The sequence below is a fragment of the Henckelia pumila genome, chromosome 1, assembly GCF_033568475.1.
Source record: "Henckelia pumila isolate YLH828 chromosome 1, ASM3356847v2, whole genome shotgun sequence".
Taxonomy (NCBI): domain Eukaryota; kingdom Viridiplantae; phylum Streptophyta; class Magnoliopsida; order Lamiales; family Gesneriaceae; genus Henckelia; species Henckelia pumila.
Genome location: NC_133120.1, coordinates 153,463,297 through 153,476,760, shown reverse-complemented (window position 1 = coordinate 153,476,760; position 13,464 = coordinate 153,463,297). Strand labels below are relative to the sequence as shown.

General features: G+C 37.2%; 1 protein-coding gene across 1 annotated transcript; it reads right to left on the bottom strand.

Annotated features, from left to right (window-relative positions):
• Nucleotides 1-7,910: 7,910 nt before the first annotated feature.
• Nucleotides 7,911-11,292, bottom strand: LOC140874247 (uncharacterized). Its single transcript, XM_073277526.1, has 3 exons — nucleotides 10,942-11,292; nucleotides 10,543-10,767; nucleotides 7,911-8,531 (listed from the first exon to the last, which is right to left on the bottom strand). The coding sequence occupies exons 1-3, from the start codon at nucleotides 11,290-11,292 to the stop codon at nucleotides 7,911-7,913; spliced, it is 1,197 nt and encodes a 398-aa protein (XP_073133627.1).
• Nucleotides 11,293-13,464: the final 2,172 nt, after the last annotated feature.

Genomic DNA, 13,464 nt, shown 5'->3' with positions numbered 1-13,464 from the left:
ATATGTGGGAGTTTACGTCATCAGAGGTAATGATTGACAAACTTCAAGTGTTATCTACTAATCGTAGTACATGGAGTAAGACACTGTTTGGTTCGAGGATAGGATAAATAATACTTGGATAAGTAATATAATGTAATATAAAATAAATAGAAAATGATAGTTAATTTAGTATTTGATTTGATTGATAGATTATAGTTTATTTGATTTGATTGATTGAATTTTATATTAAAAATATAAATTACCATTTTGTCCTTTTAAAATAAATAAAATATGAATAATATTATTTATAAGGGTAATATATTAATTAAATTCAATGATTTGATTAATGTAAGATAAATGATTAATGATTTGATTGATGTAAAATAAATAATTAATAGATGGATAAATAATATGACGAGAAGAACGTGAGGAGCTTAAACTATGATAATATGTTACTTATATCATCTTGTTCTGCCGAATCGAATAGAATATCTGAATCAAAATTCAAAAGCCAAAAAAGGCGAGCGGGGATGATTTCCAAGAGCTCCTAGATCTGCCGCAAACGAGCGAAGAAAGAACGAGAGAACGATTAGGGTTAGAGAAAAGGGGGATTTGTGAGTGGAGTGACTCATTTTCTTTTTGACCCGACCCATGACCCATTTGATCCGTGTTTTTTTTTCTTCAAAAAACACAAAAAAACATCTCACTTATTTTTCAAAAATTTTATTTTAAAAACACTTTTTAAAAAAAAAATTAAAAAATGTTATATCAAATCTTGTCCAAACACATTTTTAAAATTTTTGAACTTAAAAAACACTGAAAATATTTTTAAAGTGGTTGAGCTCATCCATAAACAAACTCGTGTTTATTTCTTGATCGCATTTACTTACTTTTGCTAATGTTTTTAAGATGCGTTGTTGAAGTATTTTATGTGTTTTTCATAGATCAAAATGTTGCATACAAAGTTTTTAATAAAATATTTCAACTAAACTGATTTTATTATTTCAACTTGCATCGTTTTCAAATGATATACAAAATGTTAAACTAGTTTATACGAAGGATTATTTTGAGTGTTTTCCGCTTGGTTTGAAAATCAAACTCGATTTAATTTATCGATACTCAATATTTCAAGAATCGAGCTATTGTAGCTCAAAATATTTTTAAACTTGTATATTTTTTCCCAAACACGATCCTATCAATGTATCTATTTTTTTCTATTATTTTTAGGAAAACGCCATATATATATATATATTTTTTAAAATTTTACAATTTATTTTATTTTTTTCATTAAAAAACTGGACTGTGTTACATACTTTTTTCGTTAAAAAAAACGGATTGTATTATATACGGTTTATTTTGTTTTTAAAAAATTATACAGTTTAAAATTTACGATACATTTCTGATTATTGGAGTTGATCTGAGCAACGATTCCAAACCTTACACTTACTCGTGATTATCATCACACTAACATATTATATACATTACTTAATTTTGAAATTTCAGATGGCAACTAACGTTAATTTGTTGTCTACCTATATAATTTAAATGTTCGTCGTATTTGATTCTTTTTCAGTGGTATCATATTTAAATGTTTGTCCATCGAGTAATTTATATACGCATATGTAGTTGATTTAAATTTTTTTTTTGAAGTAATTCACACAATGTTCTTAAAGCTATGTTGATATTGGTTAAAAATTCGTGTGTTTTGAATTTTAGTTACTATGTTGGTTAAAAAAAGCTATGTTCGTTAAAAATTCGTGTGTTTTGAATCTTAGTTATATATATATATATATATATATGTATATATATACACTACTAAAAGAATGGATTGCTTACCCAACAAATATTTAATAATATAGATAAAATTTAAAAATAATACAGCGGATTATATGAACAATGAACATTTATATATATATATATATATATATATATATATATATATATATATCGTTTTTTAATTTCAGTTATATAATTTAAATTTTGATTGGCTAAATAATTCGCATGTTTTAGTGGTATATCATTTTTAAATTTCATCTATATATTTCAAATGTTCATTGGGTAAATAACCCGCAAGTTTCAAAGTTCAGTTGTATCATTTAAATGTTCGTTGGGTAAATAATTTTTGCTTTAAATATGCTATATTTAAATTTTAGTTATATAAATCAAACATTCGTTGACTAAATAATTCTTGCGCCTATAGTGTTACCTTATTTAAATTTCATTTAAATAATTTATTGTTTATTTGGTAAACAAAGTGCTCTTAAATTTTACAATTAATGTAAATCAGTCGACGTTTATATTTATCAACGTAAATTTTACAACTAATTTATCTATTATATATCTTACTATTTTATTATAGTAGAGATCATTTAAATAACAAACTTTTTATTAATTGGTGAAACTTAAGATGTAATTACGATTATATCCTACTTAATTTCCAACAAAACTAAAATTATTAAACAAATTAATCATTTTATATGTTATCCTCTTTTTTCTGCAACAATCTTATTTATCAAAATGACACTAGCTATTTGTATTTTTTAATTTGTAGATTAGATAGTTTTTTTTATAACTAGTAATTTTCCTTTTTGAAAGATTTAGATTAAATAGTTATCACTCTTAAACTTTTGAATATCAAATTCATCGTGTGAGTTCGAAAAATAACATGAAAATTAATTAATATAAAAAACTTTATGTATATATATACCTATCGCGTGCAAGAGAAGATAATATATATATATTATAAAACATGAGAGCATTTGATCAACTATTTTCATTTTTCAAGTCTTCTTGATGCCACAATTTTAATTAGGTACCAAAATAATTCCTCTCAAATTACAAAAAAAAAAAACTCAATCTTCGTTTAATAAAAAAATCATAAAAATATATTGATGCTAAGATCATAAACTCGGTTTCCGAGAAGAATACAATAGATAATTATTGCAGTAGTCCAGTTCCATTTTTACAAGATTAATTTAACTAAACGTGTTAGATTAAGTAAAACATGATTAAGTGATTTTAATCGGATCAAACGAACCAAGAAATCGGATCTAGAATGTCAAAAAATAGTTAATGGGCTTATTTGGGTTCGGGTGGTTCGGAAGGTCCGAACCCAAAGCCTTGTAGGGATCGGACGGTCCGAAGAGATCGGAAGCGGCGAAGGAGTTCGAAGGCTACAGACGAGTTTGGAACGTCCGAACATGATCGGAGCTTCCAAACAAAGTTAGGCCATGCGCATTATCGACGTGTCAACTTGCTCGGACACGCAGGAGATCGGAACATCCGAAGGTGGGATCGGAGCGTCCGATATTTGCATTTATGCAACGTGGACTGCATGCGAGTTCGGAGCTTCCGAAGGCTCACTTTTATCTTGCCAATTCACAACTTTCCCTCTCGTTTCTTAGGCCATTTTAGGGGTTTTAGTATTCTTCGATGAGGGTGGGGCCTTGGCAAGGTGTCTCTGGAGTCGTGGTGGAGTTGTGCCCATGTTCCGAGGCATTCGACATCAGTGGGCTGACGATGGACGCAGATATATCTCTAGCTCCTTGTAGAGACTAGGGAGTATGCAATAACTTAGTTAAACTTTTAGAGCAAGATTATTAATGCATGGTTATTCTGCATTATAGTGTTGGACTGTAGATGCATGAAAATCTAGGATTATTATTGAGTTACATAAGTACTAACTGAGATAGCAGCGGATTTGCATGCTTATGTGTTGCATATTATATGACATGATGCATGTTACTTGATAAGAATTCTTGATGCATGAAAAACAAACACGATTATAAACGAATCACACCCTCAATTCAATAACAAAACAGATTCTAGTTGTTGTCCCAATCTTTTGATCAAGTAAGTTTTGGATATCCACCTCTAGTTTACAGCGAAACTAGCAACAGATAATCACGAGATAAACAATTAATCATAACGGAACCTTCAGAAAACTTGTTCCTGACAATCCACGAAGATAATCAATTGGCAAACGCCACAAAGTTTATGAAACTTTGATAAGTTTGATTTTTGGATACACAAAGCAAAGCTTTGTCATAATTCTAGAAAGAATTATAATTGATAAAAATCAATTTCCATAATTTTCATTCTATTTTCAATAATGAACGTATATGTTGTATTTATAATACAACTACAAAATAATAAAAGATAAAGCAAAATAATACAAAATATATCAAAAAGATATCATCTAAAAGTTTCCTAATAGGCTTAGAATACTCAAAATAATAAAAAATACTCAAAATAATAAAAAATACTCAAAAATCCGAAAACACACAGTACATGCCTTACTGTGTGAAAATCCCGACCTGGCACTGGAGCGCTCAAGATGCAGTGTTGGGGCGTCTGGAGGCTTTTATTTCGTGCAGTTTTCTTGCAAAATTCATATCCGAAGTTCTAGTTGTCGGATCGGGCTGAAATTTTAATTGTAGCTTCAAAACATCCTAAACTACATTCTTAACGGTGAATATTGGATTTGAATATCTCTAGAGTCACCAATAAATTTCAGTCCTCCACCTCGAGCTCCATGCATTCCAACTTGGCTCCCTTGCTCCCCAACTTGATTTTCATGGATCCCAATTCCTTCTAATCTCGATGGCAAATTATGAGAAAAATCTTGGAACAATATGAATCTTCAATAGCCTTCTAGATTCATATCATTACTAATTTGAGATATTATATTGCATGTGCATATCATATTGAACTTGTATCTCCTTCGAGATAAGCTAGAGTTGTAGGGAGTTCAGCCCTTATTAGGACGTTTTGACACTGAGAGTCACAGTGACCGACAGTTCGAGCGGACTCTAGTGATCTAAGTGACATTTTGATCCACTTCCATTGAGGAGTGAGTGGATGTACCCAGTGGTTTGAATCCACGATGGTACTGCTCATATCTTAGGTGCCAGTCTAAGCAGATTCTAATTTGTTTACCTCATATATGGATACCCATTCATTACATTGCATGCATCATATTTGTATGTTTATCTGTACTAGCGTATTGAGCTTTAGTGCTCACATCCAGTTGTTTTCTATTTTTTCTTGACACCCCATTCGACGAGGCAGTTTCAGGTAGTTCGCCCAGAGACCTAGAGTAGTCGGTGATCAGGGTGTGACAGCAGATTTAGCTGTTACGATGTATCTTTTTGTATTAAGATTTATTCGATTGAGTTGTACTAATTGAGTTTATTTAATCGGTTGTATTCTTTCGGTCCAGTATTTATTTGGTATTCCGCAGTGCACTTTGATTATGTTTAAATTGCATGCTTAATTTTCTGATTAGTAGGTGATCATGGAGCGGATCACTAAAAGTAGACAATTGTTCGGGAAGTCCGATAGATTGTAAAAGGTAGTTCTGAGCGATTGGGTTGACAGCCCTCCTCCCTATTATACTCTCTGCGCACAATAAAGTAAAGAACTCATCAATGGAACACCAGAGGATTCTCCGGCGGTGCCACTCCAATGCTGAAGTTAGTTTACAGAACTCAGGAAAAAGAGTGGGCTTATTGGTGAAGAACGTATATTGTTTTTGAAATTTAGTGAACATACCATAACTATGTCTGACACTGGCTATTTATAGGAACTCTTTGAGAGAAAATCCCTCATGATGACCCCTTGTGGCCTTCTGACACAACTCATTGGGAAGAGCAATTTTCCCAGAATTCTTGGAAATGATCATATTGACTTTTGAAATGACTCTTTGGGATAGAAATATCACACGATAGTTCAGCTTGTTCTCTTTGTAACCACTAAAAATAGGTAAACCCTGTTATCCGATCACCGGGGCTTCTTTCTAGCTCTTTCCCGGGTATTTCACTTTATCTCGGGCATCTTTTGTCCGGACCTTGTTCTCGGGTACTTCACTCCAACCCAGGCATCCTCTGCCTGGACTTGGGCTCATGTCCTTACCTTCCTCCCGACTCAGGCTTGATAATTACCTGGGATACTTTATCAGGGTATCACCACTTCTCCTAAAAATAGTCGGGCTAGAACTTGCTTCGATGTCCCAAGTTACCTTATCCCAAGACCGAACGCAAAAATGCTCTCTTCCTGGAAAATCTATTAATCAAACTAGGGCTGATGTAAGCGAGGTATCAGCTCTAACCGCCCCTCAAAAACACTTGTAAGAATTTGTCAGACGTCGTTTCATCTGAATGCCCGCCCACCTTTTGATCTCCACCGTCCATTTGAATTGAAACGACTCAGATCCTCCGAGGGTATGGTTATTTACTTGCTGCCTTCGTTATCTTCTTCACTTCCATCTTCTTCCTTCAGCAATCTCCCGGTCTCGCAATCTCTTGGCATTTACGATCCTCAATCAATCATCCAACCTGTAAGTCTCTATTCCCTTTTAATCATGTCTGATTCCACATCCTCCACATCTCTATATCTTGTTTTCGGCCCCTTTAAAGCATGGCTCACATAGTACATTGGCTTCTGATATTTCCCTTATTCTTTGATCAACACAAAACTTACAGCATGATCGGTTGTGGAGAGATAGACCCATAACTTCTCCTCGGGGTCGGGCTTAACCAAAACTGGAAGATTTGCCAAATGCTCCTTGAGCTGCTGGAAAGCTAGTTCACATTCTGTTCCTCATCCAAATTTTTGAGCTTTTCTCAACACTTGAAAGAAATGATAACTCCGTTGAGCTGATCGAGATATGAATCGGGATAGAGCAGTTATCCACCCCATCAAGCACCGGACTTCTCGGACCAATTTAGGGGATCGAAGGCATTTCCTAGAGGATCTTCATTTTATCGGGATTCACTTCTATCCCTCTCTCCGTCACCATGAATCCCAGGAATTACCACCCTTGACCCCGAAAGTACATTTAATCGGGTTCAACTTGACTCCATATCTATCCCTCTCTCCATTACCATGAATCCCAAGAATTTACCACCCCTGACCTCAAAAGTATATTTAACCGGGTTCAACTTGACTCCATACTGCCTCAGGTTAGAAAAAGTCTCTTTTAGGTTTGATATGAAATAATCTCGGGTCCAAGATTTAACAAGAATATCATCCACATACACCTCCACATTTCTGCCCATCTGACTCTTGAAAACTCGATCCATCATTCTTTGGTACGTGGCCCCAGTATTTTTTAACCCTAAGGGCATGATCATGTAGCAAAAAGTTCCCCCATAAGTGACGAAACTGACCTTATTCTGGTCTTCCCGGGCCTGGGGAATCTGATGGTATCCCAGATATGCATCCATAAAACAGAGCAATTTGAACCCTGAAGTGGAATCCACCAATTGATCAATCCGGGGCAAAGGATAACAATTCTTCAGACAAGCCTTGTTCAGATCCCGAGAATCAATACACATCCCATACTTACCAGTAGTCTTGGGCACTAAAACCACGTTGGACAACCAAGTAGGAAACTATATCTCCAAGATGTGGCCAGATTGTAGGAGCTCGTGAACTTGTTCTGCTATCACTTTATCCTTCTCTGCCTCGAAATGCCTCTTTTTCTGCTTAACTGGTCGAGACCCTAGGATAATATTTAACTTATGCTCGGCTATTTCGGTCGGGATCCCAGTTAAATATGCTGCAAACCAGGCAAAAATGTCAACATTTTGATCTAGGAAAGTTCTCAACTTCTCCGCTAACTCGGGCTGCAGGTCCCGAGCAGTCTTAGTGACTTTTCTCGATTGCCCGGGAATCAACTCCACCTCCTCCTGCTCTTTTTTCACCTTCTCCGCAGCATGTACCTATCCTCTTTCTCGATTCATATTCCCTTCCCCCTTCTGTGCCCACTTGCTATCTGACTCAATTGTCTCTTCATAGCACTTTTGGGATGATGATTGATCTCCTCGTACCTCTTCTACCATGTCCCCCACGGGGAATTTGTTCTTTTGATGACAGGGGGAAGCTACAGCCATGAAGTCAGTCATAGCCGATATTCCCAAGATGATATTTTAAGAATAAATAGCATCCACCAACGCAAATAAGATCATAGTTGTCATCCTCAAATCGCCTGATCCCAGAGTCAAATGCAATAACATCTCTCCTTTGGGGTGGACAGTATGTCCAGCAAAACCATACAACGCTATTTTCATAGGACTTAACTCATATCCCTGTAAATCCATTTGCTCGAAGGCTCCTTGGAAAATGACATTGACTGAGCTTCCCGAGTTCACAAACACCCTTCGAACATCATGATTGTCCACCTTGGCCTGTATCATTAGAGCGTCTTTGTGTGGAGCATGAACTCTGTCCAAATCCCGTTGTCCAAACGTAATGATGGGAATATTCCTTTGCTCCTTCACTTCCGCACACAAAATCTCCTTTCTCCCCCGGGCTTTTCGAGTCCGGTTAGAATCTCCATCAGTAGACCCGCCCGAGATCATTTTAATGACACCTCGGGATGTCCTTTCCTCGCGTTGTCGGTCTGTCTTCCGAGGGTTGTGTTCTCTATCTCTTCTTCTATCTGGATTAATAGGTTTTGGTGGAATGGAAGCATTGGACCTAACAATCCAAGGTAGACCCCGAGGTTTTTTATCTGTCTGTTTCATCTCTTCCAGGTTGGACCTCTTTTGCTTATAGTTAATGTTGGAAAACGGTGTTCAGATCAATTAGAATTGATACCCGGTGCAGCGAAAGTTTAAAAATTTTATTTTATTAATATGGAACGATTCCATATCTGGGTATCAAAACTTTTACGATTAAATTTGTGTAAGTAAAACAAATAATCACAATTAAATATTTTACCTTAAAATCTCAAAGCGAGATTATGGACACCAACAAAATTTAATCTGCTTTTGTTGTATATCCCCGGAACTGATGAACGAACGTTTTTTCAATCAGGTCCACGAATAGAAAACAAAAACCCTCTGATTGACTGCACTAAAAATCAATCAGAAGTTTGCGTAGAGAATAAACAGATATGATCTGTTAATCCGGATTGTAATTTTTCACAAAAAACACAAGACCGAATTTTCTCCAAAAGGGACAAGGATTTTCGAAAAACCCTTAGAAAATAATATGTGTGTGTTCGAAAATTTGATGAATGAATTGCATGCAATTTTCGAACACTGCACATATATTTATAGATAATTTTTAGTTATAATTGTATCAGGACTCTAACTCCTTAAAGCCCACAATCCATAACTTAAGCCCAACAAGCCAAGCCTGTTGTTGTAGAAATTAATATAAAATTCATCGTGACTCCGATTGATAAACTGATTTCACCAATGTGCACAGAAACCATTTCTGCATCTTTTAGAGTCAAGATAATTTTTTTGAATCCGAATTCAGTGATTTCCAAAAATGCCCATCCCTATGTCATTTTAGGAAATCCCACTCCCTTTAGTTAAGAAGTCCAACTTCTCTTTCATTAAATTTAACTATCTCTACGGGGTTTTAGTAATCCATTACTTGTGTAACCCTCAATGGTTCAGGAATACAGCTAGCCGTGGGCTCACAACTCCTTGTGACTCGAAACAACAATTTCCGACTTACCCATCGAATCATGGTAAGAGCGCCTAGCAACATCGCCCCATGATTCCCTAGGTATTACTGATAGTGCCTGCAAGAATCAGTAGATTTTGGTTAGCGTACAGTACGGTCCCTTCAACCATATATCCCGATCGAATCAACAACCATTGGTATATCAAGAGTCGTTTGAGATTCGATAACTATGCATAACATCTTGGAGATCTATTAGTGACATCGCATGTGTTACTAGGATAACCCATTAACCTAAAACACATCATGTACTCTGGCCAGAGATTCGTCACACTAATATCTCCTCAGATCTCATAGGATATCTACACTCGCAAGTATGTGGTGAATCCTTGACAACAAAGCATCGACTCCTATATGTGTCGTAACTTTACCCAATCCCGACACCTGATGACCCCAATAGAGTCGGTAAACGAGTCAAAATACAGTACTAGCATATAGAGTCTCAATGATGTTTCAAGTAATAAGGACTAATGGTGTACAACCAAAACCGCGGACTTTATCCACTCGATAAGTGATAACCACTTGGAAAGTCCGAATAGGGTAGTTCGATCATTCATCATATGAATATCTATTTGCATGCTTTGAACATCTCTATGTTCCATACCACTGAAACGTGGTACTCGGCATCGCAAATGCTAGTCTCAATCTCGAGCGATCCTTATCCTTATTTGCGGACGGCTCAATTGACTAGGAACAGTTTAGAATATACAGTGACTATAAGATGTGTTTCATGATAGCCATCCCCATGTGCTACCACATCTTACATACACTATAGTATATTCAAGGTCTTTATCAAAACAACAATAGTATATCATAATATAACATTATGAAGAAAGATAAAGTCAATGCCATTATAAAAGTGTAAATTATATTAAACAAAAGATTATTTTACATAGAGTCATAAAAGCCCTTAGCCACAAGTTGGCTAACCGGGCACCCACTCTTTCAGTTAAGCCTCTTGCACTCACTGGTTTCATGAGTTCCTTCCTTATGAAATTTTCAAAATTTAGTCCTTGCTTTCTGAGGCACCTCCCGAGACTCCGTCTCCTCTTCGCAAACATTCACTACCCTATCTCGAGCTACCTTTTGAGGGGCATATGAAGATAGCCTCCCCAAATTATCACTTCTACTAACTGGATTCCCTTCTCTCACCCCTTGATCTTTACCTCCTTCCTTCTGGGCCATCTCTCTCTTCTGCCTCCAGGATTCCTCCATGTTTATATATTTTTCCGCCTGATCCAACGAATCCTCAAAATCCCGAGGAGTTTTCTTCACTAGTGATTTAAAGAACTCCCTCTCCCTGAGTCCCTGGGTAAAAAAAGTTGTCTTGGTCTCCTGGGCACATGCAGGTACTTCTGAGGTCACTTTATTGAAATTTTTGTTATAAGCTCGCAAAGATTCCTCTCCGGACTGCTTTACCTCAAACAGGCTAAAAGCAGTTTTCTTTTACCTCTTACTGCTACTGAAGTGTTGTAGGAAAACCTCATGAAAATTGGCAAATGATCGGATGCAGCCAGACTCCAACTTCTCAAACCACCTTTGGGCAGAATCCACCAGGGTGGTCAGAAAGACTTTGCACTTGATTTTATCTTCATAAAAATGTAGCATGGCCACATTTTCAAACCATGCTAAGTGTTCCTCCAGGTCAGTACTGCCATCATAGTCCCTGATCTTGGCGGATTTGTAATGAGCAGGTAAGGGCTCATTTATCACTTCTCGGGAGAATGGCCAATTTTGAGCTTTAACTCGCCGAGACTCCCTAGAGACTGTTTCCTCCAACTTCTGTATTTTATGCCGCAATTCCCTCAACTCATCAGCCACAATAATGTCCATGTATTCCATACATGGGTATGAACCACCTTGAGATTCTTCCTCCTACCACACCTCTATTTCCTTCTCCTTCTCCTGCTGGCGCATTTGGGTTGTTAGTACTCTCTGTGCAGCGGCACTAACCATTGCCTCGTACTGCTAAGCAGACATAGTGATTTTTTGCTGGGAACTTTTCGGAGGTGGTTCATTAAAGAGAACCATATCTATGCCTTGAAACTCAAGTTCCCATAGACGGCGCCAATGATGCTAAGATGATAAACCGGGTTCTTTAGAAGAATACAATAGATAAGTAGACAATTGCCCATGAAGTCTGATAGATTGTAAAAGTTAGTTCTGAGCGATTTATTTGATACCCCTCCTCCTTATTGTACTCTCTGCGCACAATAAAGCAAAGAACACGTTAATGGAACACCGGAGGTGTAATGTCTCGCACTGTGATCACCTACTAATCAAGAGTTTATGCATGCAATTAAAAACATAATAAATCATAATCAGAGTAATTGCGAAAATAACTAATACGTAGTGGCTAACCCTGTAATCCTGTCTTAGTTGTCACCTAATATCCAAATCCCTGGGAGAAATACCTGCAACTGCCCCATTGAATGGGGTGTCCAGACAACAGAAAATAACTGTACATGAGCATAAAACGCTCAGTACGCTAGTATGGATAGACATACAAATATGATGCATGCAATGTAATGAACGGGTATCATATCTGGGTAACGAATCAAAAATCCACTCAGACTAGAGCCTAAGATGTGAGATGTAATCTCGGGGATTCTGTAGTGACCCGTACCCAAAATGAGTAATTAATTTGTTAATTATAATTAAATTGGGTCAATATTGATTAAGAAAGTTTCAGATGGGTCTAAGGAGTTCAAAAATGGATTCAGAACACTTGATAATTGTCCGGAGGGTCTCGAGTTGAGGGAAAGATTGGAAGCTATGTTGGTGAACAGAAGCAGTGGTGATCGAACGCTCCGATGATGGATCGAACATTCCGATCAGAGGCAGAAATCTGTCACTAAGGTGACTTTAGCGTGTTGACGTAAGGGATAACATTATGGAGATAGATCGGAAGCTCCAAAGTCGTGATTGGACGTTTCGATGTGCTGGCAGGACGCGTGGCTTGCATGCAGTGATCGGACGTTCTGATGGGCAGAACGGACATTCCGATTGTGCTCTATAAATAGAGGGTCCAAGGGGCTTATTTCTTGCACCTTCACATCTCTTATCTCTCGATTCCTAGGGGTTTTAGGCGGTTTCCTAGATTCTAGGCGTACCCCGGGAATTGGCGAGGCATCCCAATAGTCTTAGCGGAGCTGTGTCCAGGTATTGGGGCATTCGACAACAACGGGCTGACGATAGACGCAGGTATAGTTTTGGATCCCTAGAATTTTTTGGAGTATCTGTTAGCTTAGTTAATAATTTTAGAGCGGTATTAGTGACCCGGATAATATTGAATTGTAGGATTGGAAACTAGAGCGGTGTACTAGAAATTTGCCTACTGAGATAGAGGTACGTAAGTATTGACCGAGATAACCGGCATGATATATGATCTTATATGCTGCATTTGTATGTGCTTTGCATACCATGTTTTACTGTTTTAGCACATGCATGATTTTACACTAGACTCGTATCTCGTTATGGAGATGGGTCAGGATAGGGAGGCTTGGACCTATGGTTTTGTCTATCAATGGGAGACGCCGCGACGGTGGAGACTGACGCTACAGTGATAGGGGAGTGATAGTTGTGTTGTGTTGCATATTTTAATGTCATTTAGTTGTTGTTTTGCATTCGTTTATGTGTTTTATTTATGTGTTTTGTTCGTATTTCATATTTTGTGTCTGCATAATCTGTTTTCCGATTTGTTGTGTAGGTCATGCATTTTGGAGGAGGTATGTACGAAACTATGGAGCGAAGGAAAAATGCTGAAAAGTTTTAAAGAAAAAGTGGACCGCTCGATCTGCAACAATCTACCGATCGAGCGGGTCATGTGAAGTTGCAAAACAGTAGACGATGGAATTTGCTCGCGCTCGATCCGCAACATCTTACCGATTGAGCGACCGCATATTATTTGAAGGACAGTAGGATTAGGATTTTGCTTGCGCACGATCGGCAGACTTTAATCGATCGAGCGCGAGGCGCTGTTCGGGAGAAGAAATTTTAATTTCG